The sequence below is a fragment of the Prionailurus viverrinus genome, chromosome C1, assembly GCF_022837055.1.
Source record: "Prionailurus viverrinus isolate Anna chromosome C1, UM_Priviv_1.0, whole genome shotgun sequence".
NCBI lineage: Eukaryota > Metazoa > Chordata > Mammalia > Carnivora > Felidae > Prionailurus > Prionailurus viverrinus.
Genome location: NC_062568.1, coordinates 46,099,232 through 46,120,346, shown reverse-complemented (window position 1 = coordinate 46,120,346; position 21,115 = coordinate 46,099,232). Strand labels below are relative to the sequence as shown.

The window sequence follows — 21,115 nt, the reverse complement described above, 5'->3', positions numbered from 1 at the left end:
ATAAACTGAAATAGAACAAGCAGTAAAATTTGAGTCAAGGGACCTGGAATCACAAGTGATGTGCTATTAGACAAATCAGTTTCCTTCTCTGGACCTTGGTTGTTCTGTAAAATGAAGGGTTGAGTTGGATAGAGTCAGTGAATAGAATCAGTGTCTTAGTGTCCAACGCTACTGCAGACATATTAATCTTACAGAACTATCATCAGAGACTGGAGCTATCAATGTGTAGCCAATGATTCTACCCATCTTCTATAGAATGATGTGGTGTAAAGAGCACGGGCTTTTGAGTAAGATGGAACTGTGTTCATCCTTGTTATTAGAATCTAACAAACAAACCCAAACTCTGTGACCAAAGGCAAGTTCCTTCAGTTCTCAATTTAATGTCCTTCTCTTTAAAACTGCAGTAGATATTACCTACCTCATTGGGTTGTCATGAGGATTGAATCAGATACCGTTCATATGGTGCTGGGACATAGCATCTCTTCCTGCTAAGGAGGCCTTTACATCCAGTAGCAGTGCTCACTCTCCATCTTAATCAACACGATCAGCAGCATGTAACAGTTGATCACACTGTCTTCCTTGAGACACTTTATTTGTACTCTCTGACTTCTCTCTCTCTTTTCCCTCCTATCTTCTGGGCCTCTCCTTCTTAGTCTTCTTTGCTGGATCTTCCTCCTCTTCCTCACCTGTGAATGAGGGGTGAGGCTTCTCTGTCACTCTTCCTTACTAGATCTTATCTACTCTTGTGGCTTTAAAAGGCATCTTTAAGCTGATTACTCCAAAATGTACACGCCTTGCAGAGATCTTTCCTATGAAGTCCAGATTCATATAGTTCAGCTGCCCACTTGACATACCTACTTGGTTGATTCATAGGCATATTAAGTTTAACATATCCCCAACTGAACCTTTCATCTCCACATCACCCCTTTCTTGGTAAATGGAAAATCGCCTCTTTAGTTGCTCAGGCCAAAAATCCTTGTAATTATCCTAGTCTCTTCCACATTAATCTGGTCATAAATCCTCTTGGCTTGGTTCTCATATATATCTAGAACCTGACTCTTCCCTCTCCCTCTGCTGTTATTCTAGCCCAAACAGCCATCTTCTCTCATGTGGACGTTTGCAGTAGTCTCCTAACACATCTCCTTGCTGCCATTTTACCCCCTCTCCTCAAAGAAGCTAGAAAGATCCTTCTGCAGCATAAGCATAGTATCATGTTACTTGCCTGGAAGCAGACTGGGGTGGAGTTCCAGCATGCAAGACTTTTTTAAGGATTGCCCTTGGTATCAACATTTGTGGAAGGGAAGGGAAGGATCAGGACTGGACAGAGAAGTACAAAGGTTATGCGTGCCCACTGACAGTCTTGGCCAAATACTTGTTGGCCTGTAGAGCTACAGTGCCCTTCAGAGTTGTTTCAAATTGGGCTAAGATGCCAGACCTTTATGCTCCCTCATCATGGACAGGGATGTGGTCTGTTCTGTGAAAGGCACAACCGAAGGCAAGGAGGTCTCTGAAGCTGAGGCAGTCCCGAAGGCATTATTGACTTTCAGCCAAAAGCACACCCAGACAACAGGCATTCACGGAAGGGGGATCCAGGTAGCACAGCACAGGATCTACCACGTCTCTACCCATTTCCCTCCAGTGGCTTCCCATCTTACTCAGAATAAAACCCAAAGTCTTTATCATTTTTCCCTTGAACTCATCTCTTACCGCTCTTCCCGTCACTCACCCCCGAAGCCACGTTAGCCACCTGTAAGTTTCTTGAACGTCTCCATCTCCTTCCTCCCACCACTACACTTCTGTCTCAGCACTTGCTGTTTCTTCCATTCGCAAAGTTCATCTCCCAGATGGCTGGGAGGGGCTGGCTCTTGAACTTTATTCAAGTCTCTGCTCAAATTTCACTTTATCAGAGAGGCCTTCTCTTACCAACTCATAGCACGTAGCACATTGCCCTTTTCCTGTGTTCCCTTATTTTACTCAATTTTTCTTTTTAGCACTTAAATCATGACCTAACATGGTTATATATTTATATATTGCCTGTCCATCTGCTCTCTCCACCTGGATATAAGTTCCAAGAAAGAGGGGACTTTGTTTTTATTCATTGCTATATCCCCAGTGACTGTGACAGTGCCTGGCACATAGCAGATACTCAATAAATATTTGTTAACTATAATTTTGGGGGAGCAGGGCACTGTTCCAAAGAAAATAAGAGCTAATGCATTGGACTAAAACAAACGTAGGTTTTATTTGTAATTATAAACTTAGGAGCTGTGAAGTGTAGGATATGTTATTTGCTCTCTCTGCACCTGAGTTTGCTTAGTTGTAAAATGTAGATGATTTTAATATTCATAATAGGCTTGTGGTGAGATCAAAGGGATAATGTGTGTAAAGCATCATTAACCACCGATAGATAACAGTGAGAATCTGAAAACTGCTTGCAAGCACAGTTCCTAACAAGTAGGAAGTGCTCAAGCGTTGATAGTTCTTTTATCATTGTATAATAAACATACGGAATAATGTGTGGTTAGAGTTGATTTTAATGAACCTGTGATTGTTTAAATGGTGCAAATCATGGCTTTCAGTTCTTCATTTTAGGGTGTCTTGTAGATAGCCTGGGCTTATAGCTCACCCTTCAACAGGGAGATTTGGTTTATTTTAATTCTATATCAGAAAAATTCAAAACAACAAAAAGTTTGATATGCAGTGTTAGAGAAGTTTTCATTAAGTGCAACTTCTTTACACATGTGTAAATACATTGTGTGTAAGCCCACTTAAAATGGCATTTTAAGTGGGATAAGGAAAATTCCTATTTAAAGTATTTTTGGGATTTCTTTTGCAAAACAAACCATCCTTTTGAAAGCAGAATCACCATTTCATAATTGATCTGTTTTGTAAATTTATGTTTGCATGCCCGGTTTTTTTTTTGGAAACTATGAATGGAAGACTTGAGGAAATGCTTTATTTAGAAAGAATGCATATCCACTGCATAAAGGTTCTACTGATGGTGAAAACAGGGGAAAAATTGGAAAACATATCTTAAGCTCCTCTCAATACAACAGTTCTTATGCAGCAAACGTTTTTCTTAGCAGTGATAGCATAAAATGTACAAGACATAAGTGAAAAGTTACTTCTGACAGATATCCAGGCAGACAAGAGAAGCTATGCGAAGTAGAACTGTTTGCACTATGATTTCGCCCCTTCGCTAAAGCAGGAGCAATACCTACATCAGCCCTTTTTGTTCATGGTCACTATCACAAGTGACACCAACCAAACACAGCAGGAAAATCCCTGCTTTCAAATAGCGAGGAAATATCAGACGTCTCTCCAACTAAGTCTTCTATTTTACCATTTTACGTGAAAAATAAAGCTAGATTTAAAAAGCAACAGTAAGAAACCTCTTAGCGAATTCCTTGAGACGGTAGAAGTAACGCTAATTTTCGGCTGACCGGAAGAAGAAACAGCATCCAATCGGGGCCCGTTTCTCAAAGGCCAATCAAACTTCACCTTACTTGCTGGTGCTGGGGAAAACGGACCTGGAGGTCTTTGTCTGCAGTGTGTGGCTGCTGTTACCTGGCCAGGGTTGCACACCTGCAGCTCTATTTTTTCTCTGAGCGCTAAGGGACGAGCAGTTTGGCCTTTTCCACCGTTGTCTAGATTTGCTTGTATTGTTTCTAGCCACTGCTCATGTAATGCACTCCCTTAACCAGGAAATTAAAGCGTTCTCCCGGAATAATCTCAGGAAGCAATGTACCAGGGTGACAACGCTAACTGGAAAGAAAATTATAGAAACATGGAAAGATGCCAGAATTCATGTTGTGGAAGAAGTAGAGCCGAGCAGTGGGGGTAGTTGTGGTTATGTGCAGGACCTTAGCTTGGACCTGCATGTTGGTGTTATTAAGCCTTGGTTGCTCCTTGGTGAGTATATCGATTTGCCACTATCTCGTTGATTCTTTTTAGCCGTATTACTTTCTCATTCCCCCCACCCCGCCATGTGTAATATTCTGTTCTATCCGCTATCCTGCTGAAAAGTTGAAATGTTTCCTTTTTTAGATCTGGAACATCCATTAGCTGGCCAGTGATGTTTCTGCACCACAATCCATCCACAAGAAGCATAGATTCTGGTAGCACATGGCACCTGGTATCTGGATTTTAGAAAAGCTTTCATCCTGTTTTTTTTTACTTCTCTGGAGGGCAGCATGTTAATGTTGTATTTTCTTGGATTATAAATGAACATAGCCTTAAAAATCATCAAATTAAACAGAATGTTTTAATTAGGTAAAACTACAAGTGGCAAGGTTGTTAAGGTTATAGACAAGTTAATACCTGAAATAGCCAAGTGATTGTCATATGGAGTGCATGGCTCCTGTAGCCATATTAATCTATGTGCCTGTTTTTGGAGTGTTATGGGGAAATTGTGTTTTTATTTATAGCTATGAGCCTGATAGTTTTATGCTTTCTTGTATGATGGAGAATATTGTTTCCCTATACAAAGCATGGTCCACAAATAGCAAATGAAGCACAGTTATGAAAACACAAATTTGCTAGCTTGGAAGGATATGTTACGGTATTCTTTAAAAAAAAAATCAGCAGTGTGTTCAAGTAGGTGTTCATTTAGGAATGCAGAAATTAAGACTTGAAAAGATTAACCATTTCCCAGCATTTATGCAGCCAAGCCATTCTTGAGTAGAAGGAGCACTGTACTGGGAGTCAGAAATAGCTAGGTACTACTGTGAAGTGCACACGGCATCTCCTTTTAAAAACTCTCTGAATTAGGGATTATCAGCTCCATTTTACAGGTGGGAACTGGATTTAACAATGGTTAAGTAACTTCCACAAGGTGACATACCTAGTAAATAACAGAGCTGGGCATCAGGCTCAAGTCTGATCCACTCCTGCTCTACATCATCATATAGATTGCCCCGGAGAGTCCAGGTTTTCAGTCCTGCTCTACCTCTTAATAGGTGAACTAGCCCAAGTCACTTATTCTCTCTGGTCTTCCAAGAAACCATCTGTAAAACTGAAGTAAAGGTATCTGTTTCTCTCATAGGGCTGTCCTGAGGTTGTGAAGTTTTTGAAACAAACTAATGGCAGTATACATAGGATTTGTTATTGTGTTATGATTACGTTAATTGCTGCATGAGCTATCTTTAACTTCAAATAAGTATCTCCAACTAGTTTCTGAAGCCCAGTGAAAAATTAAGGGATCATTTAGCAAGTCTGAAAGGTTCACTCAGGACTTGCACACCATGTCTAGGAAAGAAATTATGCTCAGGTACATTTTTCAGTTATTTGCCTTCCATCGTAGTACCAATGGTTTAAAATACCTATGGTAGAATTTTAAAATATTTCACTCTCACAAACTTTGTGATTTTTTAATCTAGACTTATCCAGAGTGAGCTGATCAAGGTAGTGTTCTCAGATTGGCGTTGGAACCCTTCCTACAATCCTGGGAGAGTTCTGGGAGAGACTTCTGAAACTAGTCCTTAATATGGTCTCCTCTTTGGGCCAGGAAATGGGATATTTTTGTCAGGTACAACCACCTTTCCTGTGAGAGGTAGATGGACTGTTTTCGGCCTAGTAACAAGTGCCTTATTCCTGAGGGACCCATGGATGATTACATCTTAAGTTCTTCCACATGAATGATGCAGTGGTTGTGTCTGACCAGACTAGGTTTCTCTCTGGACATGGGGTTTGGTTCTATGTTGCTTCAAAGAGCTTTCTTTATCTCTTCAAGCATCACAACTCCCACACAGCACTGTATGAAATTAACTTTTTTTGTTGTTGGGGAACTATAATCTTTTTCAGTTAGCTCATAAATTCAAACCAGCTTCTGCATTCCAAAAATCTTATATAGGCCCTTGATCTAACAGGTTGACAAAAAAGATCTTATTGAGCATTTATGTCCTAGGATTTGCAAATTATATTTTTACAACAAAATCACTAGGACTTTTCTTAAAACCAACTTAATTTTTAAAAGTAGAAAATTCCATTTCTCTTGGGTAGTTAAAAGGTACACATATTATTTGTTGTATACATTCTGTTAAGAAGTCCCTACCCTTCTCTTTAATTCTAGGTGAAAATCTTAGGGTCCTTTATAAGGTTATGGAAATTTCTGATATTTAGGAAGCCCAATATTCTTCGGAGGTGGATAATACATTAAACTTGCATAGCTCTTTATTTTGTACAGTTCTTCCATAAATATTGTTATCTCATCCGCATAGTAATTTATGCTCTTGTTTCTATTCATTTATGAATGTTCACTCCTACAAATTTTCTCAAATAAAACATTTCTCTTTTGAATATCATTTATTTCCTTTTTCAATAATAATGCTTTTTCTTTTGGTTGGTTTTTGTGATGATGAAAATAGTGATTTATAAATTAAGACATACTACATCAGAATTTATACAATATTTAGTATTTTCACTAAAAGAATCTTTTAAACAGAAACAGGATTTTGGAGATCTTAAGTAGCTATTTTTTATGATACGTATGTTATGATTGCAAAACACTGAACTTGTTAGCAAGTCCCAACTCCAATAGCATGTAATATATATCCTTTCTAAATTAGGTAACTCATCTTTATATTCCCATAATAATCCTTGGCCAAATAATGAATATTAGTGGCTTGTAAATATCAAGGTAAAATAACTGTAAATTGTTGTTATTGGCTCTCTTTGTTGTTTCTTATTCAACTTTTTATTATTTTCAAAACTATCCTATAGTAAAGTTGACTTGGTATTCAGTGCTGTGAGGTTTTTTGGTTTTTTTTTTTTTTGACTTCTGTGAGTTTTAACATAATTATGATTCATGTAGCCACTTTTATAATAATAAAATTATTAAAATTTGTATTTGTTTTTAAAAATTAAGATATGCATAAAAGGATAACATTCTACTTTTTTAAAACAAAGGTTTAAGTAACACATTATCATAATATATGATTTACAGTGTTTATTTCTTTTAACCATGTGTTTTTCCAATAAGAGTTTACCACAGGACTGTAACACAAATCAACAGCTTTAAATTGGAGGAAAGCTGATGTTTATATCTAGAATTTAGAGAGAATTAACTTGAACTGTAATACTAAGTATTAGATGAAACACACAAGCCAATTACCTGAAATCCATTTATGCTAACTAAAATTGTTTCCCCACACTATTAACACTAATATAATTTTCTTATTTGAAAAGGCAGAGCACAGAAGTTGTATTTTTTTTTTTTTTTGGCTTCAAGAATACTAAATTTGTTTCAATATGGTTCATATTCTGGAAGGGACTTTCAAGATGGGGTAGCTAATTCTGAAATATATAATCAACCTGTTCTGTTTGGTGTATGTTGTTCAATGGAAATGATCTAAGTATCCAGCTTTGATAAGTGTAATAATGATGGTTTAGGGTTCGAAGAAAGAATTTCATTTATTCATTTTTTTTTTTTTTGCTATTGTAAGAAATAGGCAGAGTGGAATTTATTATTTAAAAGAAGATATGTATTTAATTTATTTGAAGCCATTTTTCCCCTGGAGGTGGTTAGGACTTCCTGCAGAAAATTGAGAAATTATTTTTTTAATTTAAGTATTTCAAATGTGTAGAAAATTACAGACAATAATATAACAGCTGCATATCCACCATCCAGCTTTAACAGATATTAATATTTTGATAGGCTAACTTTTAAGTATAAAGTTAAATGTAGGCTCAGTAAGGAGCCCGCGAGTTTCCGATTACCAATTACCAGGGGAATATTGGCCAACCAGTGGATTTGCTGGCTTTTCAGCTACCTAAAATCACATAACAGAAGCTGGCAGATTCCCCAGATAGGTAAGGTAAGAAAAACATTGTTTATGGAAATGGATCCTAATCTAGAAAAGTAAAATACTTGAAATCTTTAAAAAAGAAATGCCCTATATTTTTCAATTGTGTAACTCACTTTATTTTAACTAATAATCTCATGTTTAAACTTGGTTATTAGCTAGAGTCATTTTCCAAGTTTGGTAGATATGGGGAGCCAACTTTAACAGGAAGAAGCTGTAAAAGGGGATAGCCCTATTGGTGCAGGGAATGTGGGTGGAATCTATAAACCCAGCAGTGTTTGCTCTAAGCTATTAGATATTCCTAAACCAGAGTCATTTTGTGGGTGTTTTTTAACATCTTTTTTTAAGTTACAAAAGTAGTAGATATTGGGGTGCCTCAGTGGCTTAGTTGGTTAAGCATCTGACTCTTGATTTTGGCTCAGGTCATGATCTCACGGTTCTTGGGTTTGAGCCCCATGTTGGGCTCTGCTCTGACAGCACAGATCTCTCTGCCCCTCCCCTGCTCTCTTTCTGACTCTCAAAATAAATAAATATTAAAAAATCTTTTTTAAAGAAATAGATATGTAGTGTAAAAATACAAATGAGTGTAAAGAAGAAAATCACCTGTAATCCCACTGTCAACATTTTGTTCTATATCCTTCCTGTTCATTTTTAGGCATATACGTATTTTTTGTTTTCACAGAAATGGATGATGGTGTTTTGTAATATAATAGTATTATCACCTAATATGTTGAGAATATATTTCCATGCCATAAATATTCTTCTACATTCTTGTTTGTTTGTTTGTTTTAAGTAAACTCTGCTCTCAGCGTGGGGCTCAAACTCATGACTACAAGAGTCACATGCTTTACCAATGAGCCAGCCAGGTGCCTGAGCATTTTCATTTTAATGGGTGTATGTATTTAACTACATAATAGTATCATATTTTATTTAACCCAACCCCTATTATTAGGCTTTTTGTTGTTTTTTACTCGTTTTGAGGGTTTGGAGTTTTTTTTTGTATTATAAACAATACTACAATGAACATCCTGATGGCTAACCTTTGCAACATCCAGGGCTTGCAAGAAATTGTTCGAAGTGAGATTTCAGAGTATGAGATATATACAAGATGAATATTTTTTAATGAGTAGTTCCAAATTGTCTTTTAGAAAGTTGGAATTAGGTCCTCCCAAGTTGCATTTTTTATTTTATTTATATATTTTTTATCTTAGAAAGACTGCATGAGCATGAGCCGAGGAGAGGGACAGAGGAAGAGAGAGAATCTTTGTTTTTAAATAATGTTTGTTTATTTTTGAGAGAGAGAGAGCACGCAAGTGGGGAAGGGGCAGAGAGAGGGAGACAGAGGATCCAAAGCAGGCTCTGTGCTGACAGCAGCAAGGCTGATATGGTACTTGAACTAAAAAACCGCGGCACCATGACCTGAGCTGAAGTCGGGCTCAACCGACTGAGCCACCCCGGTGCCCCATTTTTATTTTTATTTTTAAAAATTATTTATTTGCTTATTTATTGAGAGATAGAATGAGAATCTTAAGCAGGCTCCATGCTGAGCACGGAACCTGACACAGGGCTCAATCCCATGACCCTGGGATCATGATCTGAGCCGAAATCAAGAGTCAGACATTCAACTGACTGAGCCATCCAGGTACTCTCCGAGTTGTATTTTTTAAAATAAATGAATAACTAATAGAATTCCTGCAAAAATTATATTAAAAGTCTGGATGATTATTTTCATGTTGAAGGTGATATGATTTATTTCTTATAGGGTCACAAGATGCTGCTCACGATCTGGATACTCTGAAAAAGCACAAGGTAAAAATGCTTCAGGTCTGCAGCCATGTATAGAAAATATTTGAATTGTTACATTTTTTTTAATTTGAATTTTAATTTTTTTGGAATATATTAAATTTTTAAAAAATAATTATTATTTTCTAAATTTACATCCCAAGTTAGCATATAGTGCAACAATGATTTCAGGAGTAGATGCCTTAATGCCTTTACCCATTTAGCCCATGCCCCCTCCCACTACTCCTCCAGTAACCCTCTGTTGTTCTCCATATTTATGAGTCTCTTCTGTTTTGTCCCCTCCCTGTTTTTGTATTATTTTTGCTTCCCTTCCCTTATGTTCATCTGTTTTGTATCTTAAATTTCTCACATGAATGAAATCATATGATATTTATCTTTCTCTGACTAATTTAGCTTAGCATAATACCCTCCGGTTCCATCCACATAGTTGCAAATGGCAAGATTTCATTCTTTTTGATAGCTGAGTAATACTCCATTTTATATATATATATACCACATCTTCTTTATCCTTTCATCCGTAGATGGACATTTGGGCTCCTTCCATACTTTGGTTGTGGTCAATAGTGCTGCTGTAAACGTTGGAGTTCATGTGCCTCTTTGAAACAGCATACCTGTATCCCTTGGATACACACCTACTAGTGCAGTTGCTGGGTCGTAGGGTTGTTCTATTTTTAATTTTTCGAGGAAACTCCATACTGTTTTCCAGAGTGGCTACACCAGTTTGCATTCCCACCAGCAGTGCAAAGGAGATCCTCTTTCTCCACATCCTCGCCAACATCTGTTGTTGCCTGAGTTGTTATGGTTAGCCGTTCTGACAGGTGTGAGGTGGTAGCTCATTGTGGTTTTGATGTGCATTTCCCTGATGATGAGTGATGTTGAGCATTTTTTCATGTGTCAGTTGGCCATCTGGATGTCTTCTTTGGAGAAGTGTCTATTCATGTCTTTTTCCAATTTCTTCAATGGATTATTTGTTTTCTGGGTGTTGAGTTGGATAAGTTTTTTATAGATTTTGGATACTAACCCTTTATCTGATAATGTCATTTGCAAATATCTTCTCGCATTCCATCGGTTGCCTTTTAGTTTTGCTGATTGTTTCTTTCACTGTGCAGAAGCTTTTTATTTTGATGAGGTCCCAGTATAGTTCATTTTTGCTTTTGTTTCCCTTGCCTCCAGAGACGTGTTGAGTAAGAAGTTGCTGCAGCTGAGGTCAAAGAGGTTTTTGCCTGCTTTCTCCTCTAGGATTTTTAAAAATTTTTATTAAAATTAATATTTTTTATTTACTTTTGAGAGAGAGAGACAGAGACAGTGCAAGCAGGGGAGGGGCAGAGAGAGAGGGAGACACAGGATCTGAAGCAGGCTTCAGGCTTGGAACTGTCAGCACAGAGCCCAACAACGGGGCTCGAAGTCAAGCCCACATGATCTCATGTGAGATCACAACCTGAGCCGAAGTCAGACACTTAACTGGCTGAGCCACCCAGGCACACCTCTTCTCTAGGATTTTGATGGCTTCTTGTCTTATGTTTAGGTCTTTCATCCATTTTGAGTTTATTTTTGTGTATGGTGTAAGAAAGTGGTCCAGGTTCGTTCTTCTGCATGTTACTGTCCAGGTTTCCCAGCACCACTTGCTGAAAAGACTATCTTTATTCCATTGGATATTCTTTCCTGCTTTGTCAAAGATAAGTTGACCATATGTTTGTGGATCCATTTCTTGGTTCTCTCTTCTGTTCCATTGACCTGAGTGCCTGTTTTTGTGCCAGTACCATACTGTCTTGATTACAGCTTTGTAATACAGCTTGAAGTCCAGGATTGTGATGCCTCCTGCTGTGGTTTTATTTTTCAAGATTGCTTTGGCTATTCGGGGTCTTTTCTGGTTCCATACAAATTTTAGGATTGTTTGTTCCAGCTCTGTAAAGAATGCTGGTGTTATTTTGATAGGGATTGCATAATTGTTACATTTATTTAGGAAACTATTAGTCCATTTCAGAATTTAATTGGTAACATTCTGGCTGTCATTTTAATAAAGTTGCAAAAATTATTATACCTAATTAAATATATGGATTTATAATTCATCTTTCCAATTTTATATTCTCTCAGTCTCCCTTCATGGACCCTCACGAACCTGACTTTGAGGCATGTTTTCTTGCCTCTGCTTATGTACTTCCTTTGTGTGGGATGGACTTTCCTCTCTTCTCTTCTCATCCAAGACATACCCATGCCTGAGTCCCAACTCAAATACCACTTCTTCTCCAATGCCATCTTCCCCCACCCTTCCCACACAACTGATGTGATTTATTACTTATTTTAGCCCTCTATTTTGTCCAGCAGTGTTTTGGCATCATGGAATTGCTGTGGTTTATTAACATGAAGCTTCTGGAGCAGAGGGTAGAGGAGAGAACAACAAATAAGCACCTTCAGTCCAGGGTATAATGTGCTTTGATGGGGAAATGCAGGTGCTACTGGAGAGCATGTGAGATGATGCCCTCCATGTTTGGATTGAGTTGGGTTGGGTAGGGGATTGTAAGGTCAGGGAAGTGATGAAGGAAGTGCTATTGAAGTTTGCTCTGAATGGGGTGGGGAGGGAGCAGACAGAAAAGTGTTCAGTTAAGAGAAGTGGTTTGTGTGCAGCCCCAGAAGAGAAAGGCTGATGTTTTCAGAGACGGAAAAAAAGTTCAGTAACCCTGGAATAGAGAGTGACAAAGAAGGATACCCAGAAACAAGGCCAGGGATGTAAGCATGAATCAGATCACAAAAATCCATGTAAGCCTGGGTAAACTGTTGGACTTTATCCAAAAGTATGTGAAAGTCTTTACCCAGGGAAGTAACAGGATCAAATTTGCAGTTTAGAAAGGTTGCTTGGTAGAGGCCATGTGGAAAATAGATCGGAGTGTTGCATAAACTAAAGATGGGGAGAGTAGTTACAAGGCAGTTGCAGTAACAGTTATAATAATAACTGGCTGACAAGAAGAGATAATAGCCTGGAATTGCATAAGGATATGAGAAGTACTGTGTTTCCTAATAGCATCCATCTTAGATCAATATTTTAACATAAGCAGGACAAGTTTCAGAGTCTTGTTTACACTAGCAAATTAATACTTCTCAGAGAAAAAATGGAAACTAGAAAAAATGATAAAATTTATTCATTGGCAAATGTTTCATTATCTATCCCCTTTTATGATACATTAGTTCAAATTCACTTTCATCTGGCGATGTGAAGCAAGTAGGTGTTTAAAAGATCCTCCTAAGGTAAACTGACCAGCTGAATAGAGGGTTTATTGAAAAATTTAGTGACTCTACAAAACATGATTATTGATTTAAATGCGTGGCACATTTCAAAGGCATATTATTCTAAGACTTAAGTGCTATAATTAATAGAAATTCTTTTGAGGATCATTTCAGAAATTTCATTAGGAATTTCATTTTAATGTTTAGATATAGTAATAATAGTTGCTTTGTTAATAAGGTACCCAAGTGCTTGGTGTGTGTCCAACAAAGTACTATGGAAGATAGAAAACTGAAACATAAAATGTCCCAAGTTACTTATTGTTGCATTGTTTATTAACAGCAAATCATTGACAAAAACTCACATGTTCATAGATAGGGAATTGGTTAAATAATAGTACACTCACACTACAGAACTATATAGCTATAAAAAAGAACACCAAAAAAAAAAAGAGTCTGTAAATACTAATCTAAAAAAATTTCCAGGACATTTATTTTTTATTTTATTTATTTATTTTTAATTTTTCTTATTTTTTATTTTTGAGAGACAGTGAGACTGAGTGTGAGTTGGGGAGGAACAGAGAGAGGGAGACACAGAATCCGAAGCAGGCTCCAGACTCTGAGCTGTCAGCACAGAGCCTGATGCAGGGCTTGAACTCACTAACCGTGAGATCATGACCTGAGCTGAAGTCGGATGCTTAACCGACTGAGCCACCCAGGCAACCCTTACTTACATATCAATATCTATATCTGTCTATCTATCTATCTATCTATCTATCTATATCTATCTATATCTATAGATAGCATAGATAGCATATAGTGCAATAATGATTGCAGGAGTGGATTCCGGTGATTCATTCCCTATGTATAACACCCAGTGCTCATCCCAACAAGTGTCTTCCTTAATGCCCCTTACCCATTAAGCCCATTTCCTCACCTACAACCCCTCCAACAACCCCCAGTTTATTCTTTATATTTAAGAGTTTATGTTTTGCCCCCCTTTCTGTTTTCATATTATTTTTGCTTCCCTTCCCTTATGTTCATCTGTTTTGTATCTTAAATTCCACATATGAGTGAAGTCATGATATTTTTCTTTCTCTGACTAATTTTGCTTAGCATAATACCCTTTAGTTCGATGCATGTAGTTGCAAATGGCAAGATTTCATTCTTTTTGATTGCTGAGTAATACTCCATTGTGTGTGTGTGTACATACACATACCACATCTTCTTTATCCATTCATCAGTAGATGGACATTTGACCTCTTTCCATACTTTGGCTATTGTAGGTAGCGCTGCTATAAACATTGGGGTGCGTGTACCCCTTCAAAATAGCACACCTGTATCCTTTGGGTAAATAACTAGTAGTGCAATTCCTGGGTCGTAGGATAGTTATATATTTAATTTTTTGAGGAACCTCCATACTGTTTTCCAGAGTGGCTGCACCAGTTTGCATTCCCACCAGCAGTTGAGCACATATTTAAATGAGAGGAGAACCCAAGGTGTTGTCTTTGTGTAGGAAAGGGAATAAACAAATTTGCCTGAAGATGCTCTAAAAGAATATACAAGACACCAACAAAGATGGTTACCATTAAGGTAGGAGAAAACAGAGTAGATAGGGACAGGGTGAGAGCAAAACTTCGTTTCTTTTTTATAATGTTCTGATTTTTGAACCAGTTCACAATATGTAAGTTTACTAAAATTAGAAATAATAATGCCTATATGTGAGGATTAGGTGAGATAACTTATAGGCCTAGCATACATTAGGTTTGCAATAAAGTGGTTTTTCTTATTATCCCTATTACAAAGGGCATCCCAAGGGCAACCATTGTTAGGACCTCCATACCTACATTTTGGAAGTATGCTTAATTACTAGAAAGGGTTTTAGGCTGGGTCCCCATCACCACCACCACCACCTGTGATTCAGTACAATTCTTTTCTATCAGGCCCAGTCAATACACATATAAATTGCACTTTCCAACAGCTAAACTACCCAGGCATTGGTAATCCATAATATTTGTAAAGCACTTTTACCTTTCAAGAGGTTTTCCTAAGATTCTCATTTGGTTTTCTCCATAATCCTGTGAAGATACATAGGTCATAGGTAATAAGTTATATATATCTTATATTGTGTGTATGTGTGTGTTTGTGTGTGTGTGTGTATATATATATATATATATATATATATATATATATATATACAGTTTATATATATAAATTTTATATATAAATTTATATATATAAACTGTATATATATATATATGCACATTGTATATATAGATACAATATATATATTGTATTTATATATATTGTATATATTATCCAGGGCAGAATCATATAATCCTGGTCAGAAGTACACTGGCAATGAGTGAGTTGACATAGACAACACTTCACTGGGGAAAGCAGAAGGACATTTCAGACTTTATCTTCTAAAAATGTTCTTACCTTTCTAGTTTCTCCCATCTCATCTCTATATAAGAATGTCTCTTGAGTAGACATTTGAGGTTTTTTCTGTTGTCTGTCTTCTACAAGGCAGTCAGGTCAGTAAATGAATGGCCTGTGGCTCTGTCTTCATGGGGCCTAGCTCCCGGAATGTTTTAATCAATGCTCTTTGGGTTGGGAGGCACAGAAACCCTAGCAAGAAAAGAGAATGTGTGTATAGTAATTTAGGGGGAATCTCTGGAATCTGAGGGCAGAGACTGGCTGTGCTAGAGAATAGAAGGCTCTCCAAGATGGTCCCTCTCTGCTGCTGGCATCATGGCCCCTTTCTGCACAGTTATCTACTCTGTTCTTATTTAGGAGCAGAAATTCTTCAGCTTCTTTGGGCACATAATAGAAAGCAGCTATCTTAGACCTTTAAAGTTTGCGGGCCATTCAGCTGTCTTGTGTACCTATTTTAAATTTCTGAAAATAATTTGATCAGTGTTGTTTAAGTCTGGTGTCTGCCTCAATCTAGTTAGCTGTACTAGGTGGAGAAGTGGGGCGCTGCCACAGCCATGTCTATGAGGGTAGTGGAGGCAAGAGAGGCAGAGCTAGAAGACACTCTAAAGTGTGTAAGGGGCACCTGGCTGGCTCAGTTGGTGGAATGTGTGGCTCTTGATCTCAGTATTGTGAGTTTGAGCCCCACTTTGGGTGTAGAGCTTATTTAAATAAATAAACTTAAAAAAATTTTTTTTAACGTTTTATTTATTTTTGAGACAGGGAGAGACAGAGCATGAACAGGGGAGGGTCAGAGAGAGGGAGACGCAGAATCCGAAACAGGCTCCAGGTTCCGAGCTGTGAGCACAGAGCCCGACGTGGGGCTCGAACTCACGGACCGCAAGATCATGACCTGAGCCGAAGTTGGCCGCCCAACCGACTGAGCCACCTAGGCACCCCTAAATAAATAAACCTTTAAAAAGTTTAAAAATTAAAAATAGGGGCGCCTGGGTGGCGCAGTCGGTTAAGCGTCCGACTTCAGCCAGGTCATGATCTCGCGGTCCGTGAGTTCGAGCCCCGCGTCGGGCTCTGGGCTGATGGCTCGGAGCCTGGAGCCTGTTTCCAATTCTGTGTCTCCCTCTCTCTCTGCCCCTCCCCCGTTCATGCTCTGTCTCTCTCTGTCCCAAAAATAAATAAAAACGTTGAAGAAAAAGAAAAAAAAATTTTAAAAATTAAAAATAAAATATGTGTGAAATACATGAAAATATCGAGATCAGGTAAAACCGAACACCCATGCTAAGAAAGAGAATATGGTGAGGCATGTCATGACAAGAAACAGTGCCCTATTTTCTTTATCCATTTAACTTTTGGATTCTTTTAATTAACCTTCCACATGGCCCCTTCCATATGCTTGGTAGACTGTAGGAAAGGAGCTCAAATGCATAGATGGGTAGAAGGTTGCTTTTGTGGACCATTTGAAATAAATGACCATCCTTTCAACCAGACTAATTCATTGGAGTCTCTAGGTTTGAGGCCCTGTGGCACTGACATTTTAAAAGTTAACTGGGTGATTCTAATGTGCAGCCACACTTGAGAACCGTCATACTACTAAAGAATATGAAGGAAAATCGGAAAATAATTATTGAAAAAGAAGTCTGTGTTATTGATGTACTTCCCTTACTCAAGTTTTTTATATGCATATTCATTGATTTATCCAACAAATATTTTAAGTACTTTTTGTGCTAAGGTCATTGCTCACACACAGTGCTTACTCATAATACTGAAGAAGCCAAACATGGTTCCTCCCCTCATGGAGTTTCTATTACCATGAGGGAGACAAATAATGTCAAAGTGGTAAGAGCTATAATTAGGGCAAGTAGAGGGTGCTGTGAGAGTGTACAGAATTAGCACTTCTGGTGAGGGATGAGGCAGTCAGAGGAAGCTTCCTGTAGGAAGTATTATTCAAGTGAGTCATGCTTAAATTGTTTGTTTATTCTTATTACAAATCTCAACATCTCATTCTCTTTTTAATTAACCTAATTTTAATTCATTAGAGAATTTTTGAAAATCATCTTTTTTTTTCCCCTTTAAGGTGACACATATTCTCAATGTTGCATATGGAGTTGAAAATACTTTCCTCAGTGACTTTATATATAAGAGTATTTCTATATTGGATCTGCCTGAAACCAATATCCTGTCTTATTTTCCAGAATGTTTTGAGTTTATTGAACAAGCAAAAATGAAGGTAAGTTTTATTTTGATCCACAGTTCTTCAAAGACAGCAATTTTAAAATACAGGTCCATTATCTAAGCTTTATTCTTTTTCTGATTAATCCATAGAGAACCATTATGAAATTTCCCCTCCAACAATCTTTTAACTCTTACAGCTATTTAGTTCTCTGATATTTTTTTCTCAATGAGATAACTTATTTTTTATTTTTTAAGTAATCTCAATGCCCAACATGGGGCTTGAACTCATGATCCTGAGATCAAAAGTCACATGCTCTACTGACTGAGCCAGCCAGGAGTCACTCAGTGAGTTACTCACTTTTAACCTTAATATATCATCTTCCTAGAGCTTCCTGAGAAATGTTAGGAGATAAAATTCTCCATTTACTGAATTTTCCTGTGTTTATGTTTACTTAGATTTCCTTTGATGGTTTATAACCACCTGCCGTATGGGATAGATACTAGTATTGTCCTTTTAGTGTATTTATGAAGATTAATATGCATTCATTTTTATGGCTGTGATAGGGATAGTGAATCTATGCATTTTTAACAATAGAAAATTGTAGGGTACTCCAGGACTAAATGTATTGCTTTACTGAGATTGTGTGAAAATGCTGATCAGAAGCTGTCCGTTGGTTCTCTGACTTTAAAAGACCAACAGATAATATAATACTTCAACATTGGTAATAGATCCAGGTCAAACTGGGCTTCTAAGTTAGCTGTTACCAGTAATTATACCTTGAAATGACACCATTTTTAGTTAGTATACAATTCTTACAAAATTTATGTGAGGTAAATAGATGGGAATGTAGAAGCACTTAGAAAAGTTTATTCTCCTAGAAGACCTAACAATTAATGACATGAACATTAGAATCCAGCTTAATTGAATTGTGGCTAATGATTTCCCTTCTACCTTTCTCTTCTCATTTCTCTGTCTCTCTCCCTTCCTTTTATTTAGTAATACTTAATGAATGCCTTACGTGCCCAGTACTGTTCTAGGTACTTTCCTTTAGATTGTCTGAAAAATGTAGAACTATTCACCTCTACCTTTCAGCTTTGTTTAATAGCGGATATTTAGACTAAAGAAAACAAAGAGGTTTTCTAATTCAAGCTCTAATATTGGCCAGTGTTTTCTCTTATGAAAGATTTTATAGGGTCTAGATGATAACATTCCAGTGTGTCAGTTGATAGTGTCAGAAATAAAAATGATAATGTTTCTGTATTAGCTGCTTCTCTAAGGCGATGTGAGATAGGCCTTAAATGGTAAAAGAAAAATTTAGGCATAATCCATATTGATATTCATCATTAAAAGATACGTACATGTTGCAAGTAAAATGTGAAAAGGGTAATAGTTAATTAAAAGGGTCCTTTGCTTGGGTTTCCTAAAAAAACAGAACCTGAGACAAAGATTAGTAGCTGATGCTTCATTTGAGAGAATCCATGGGTGGTGAAAGTGGGAAGAACAGGAATCGATTCAGGGACTGATGGGAAGCAGCACGAGATGGTGTGTTCACCCTACTGAGCACAGCCGCACAGTTGAGCTGACGGTGAAATAGCTGCGTGCTCAGCACGTGTACCTGCTTTACCACTTAAGGCATCTCCAGGCAGGGAGCACAAAGGAACTGTACCTCAGTATAGACTTTGGGAGGGAAAGAAGAGAGAATTTATCTGCCTGGCTCTCTGTCAGCTCCTGTTTTCCCCTGGGGAAAAGTTTACCCATGGGATGGTAACTAATCTCACAGTTCCAGGTTACAGCACTCCTCCAGCAGCTGCCTTGAAGCCAAATTCAGTGGCCTGTGGTGTAACTTTTCATCCAAGCTCAGAAGCAGCGAGAGAATCCAGAACTTGGGGTGTACTTGTCTATGCAGAGACCATAATAGGGAAGAGCCAGGCCTTCTTAGGCAAGCAAAACTCATTAGGCCTAAGGGGGTGGTTCCACAGAAGTGGAGGCTGAGATGGAGCAAGCTTGGGGCCCATGAGATAACACTAAGAGAATCTGAGGAGGTACCTAAAATGTTTCTGCTACAAGATGTATTAGAATTCCACAATTTGTTCCAATCTCTCAAGCATTATATCTTACACCGCAGTTGTAACCTCAGCCAATATTTGCTTACCCTGAAAATTCTTTACTGTTTAGATTAATACTTTTTAGTTTCAGCATTAGCATTCTTGAATTTTCTTCATTTTTTTTTTTTCTGGAAGAGATCTTTTCATAACCTTGTCTGTTGTATATGCAGGTTTTATTAAATGTGATTACTCAATGAATTGCGTATTTCAAAACTACCTTTCTAGGCCATAGTTTCTTGTTTTATCTTTTTATACACAGCTGCCAAATGGAATCTCTTCTATTTCCCCATGTCCTTCCTCATTCTGTAGTTGTAGAACCCTGTTGTTTGGTTTCTCTGTCTTCCTCTATCTCTGACCCCAACATGATTTGTTAGGTATATGCCTTAAGTAACAGAAATACACATGAGAGGAAAGTAGCAGGGTAACTTCTATAGCCTCAGGAGTTCTTTTATGAAAATTTACTTGTCTTCCCCCCTTTTTTTAAGGTTGTAAAAGGTTTTGTTTGTTAATATGAAAATGTGTTGATATTCCATGTTTACTTTATTACCCATTTTATAAGATGGGATTTCAAAGACATGATATAAATAAGGTATGTCACTGTAGAAAAATTGGAAAATACAGATAAGTAGAAATTCGCCCTACTTAAATCATTTAGACATAACTACTGTTAGCAGTTTGAGAAATTTTTTTACATATCAGAAGACTCACTTAAAAAAGACCTACACTTGGCTCAGTTAATCTGCCAACAAATATTAATTACTTATTCTGAGAAGATATGAAGGATACATAGTGCTTCCCTCAAGGAGCTTGCAATCTAGTTGAAAAGCTACTCCTAACAGCATGAGAACACAGAACACTTGATAAAACAGGTACACTGTCACACAATTCCTGTCTGCCCGTGGCAAAATGGTGATTCAAATTTTTAAGAGAAGACTTCCTTCTTAGCAGAACAAAATTAATTTATTTTCTTAGCAAACATTTATGGAATATCCACTATGTGCCTAAAATTGATTAATTGATTATTCCATTCATTGCTCACAATGAATTGTATTTTGGTAATTGAATATGTTGAATCAAACAAGTTGATAAAATGAATATTTTTATTTTATAATTTCAAGTAGTATAAGAATGTGCAACTGATTTAACAACTTTCTAGGTGAATAATGAAGATTTTTGATTGATTTTTATTGCAGGATGGTGTGGTTCTTGTTCATTGTAATGCAGGAGTTTCCAGGGCTGCTGCAATTGTAATAGGTTTCCTGATGAATTCTGAAGAAATCTCGTTCATCAGTGCTTTTTCTTTGGTGAAAAATGCAAGGCCTTCCATATGTCCAAATGCGGGCTTCATGGAGCAGCTTCGTACATACCAAGAGGGCAAGGAAAGCAATGAGTGTGACAACATACAGGAATTAGAAAAGGGTGACAGTTCATGAGATACATTCCAGCAGATAATGGACAACTGGAATTTCTGAACTGGCCCCCACAGCCACCTGTCCCCATTTTTGAAGAGTAGACTAGTAAAAACTTCCTTTTGTCTTGCGTTTTTCAAGTGGAAGTGGAGGTTAATTGATTGTCTTGAG

General features: G+C 37.4%; 1 protein-coding gene across 1 annotated transcript; it reads left to right on the top strand.

Annotated features, from left to right (window-relative positions):
• The first annotated feature begins 3,519 nt into the window (after window positions 1-3,519).
• On the top strand, window positions 3,520-20,968 carry DUSP19 (dual specificity phosphatase 19). The gene is made up of 4 exons (XM_047869701.1): window positions 3,520-3,912; window positions 9,565-9,611; window positions 17,332-17,484; window positions 20,729-20,968. Exons 1-4 carry the CDS (start codon window positions 3,687-3,689, stop codon window positions 20,966-20,968), a joined length of 666 nt encoding a protein of 221 aa, XP_047725657.1. The 5' UTR covers window positions 3,520-3,686.
• Window positions 20,969-21,115: the final 147 nt, after the last annotated feature.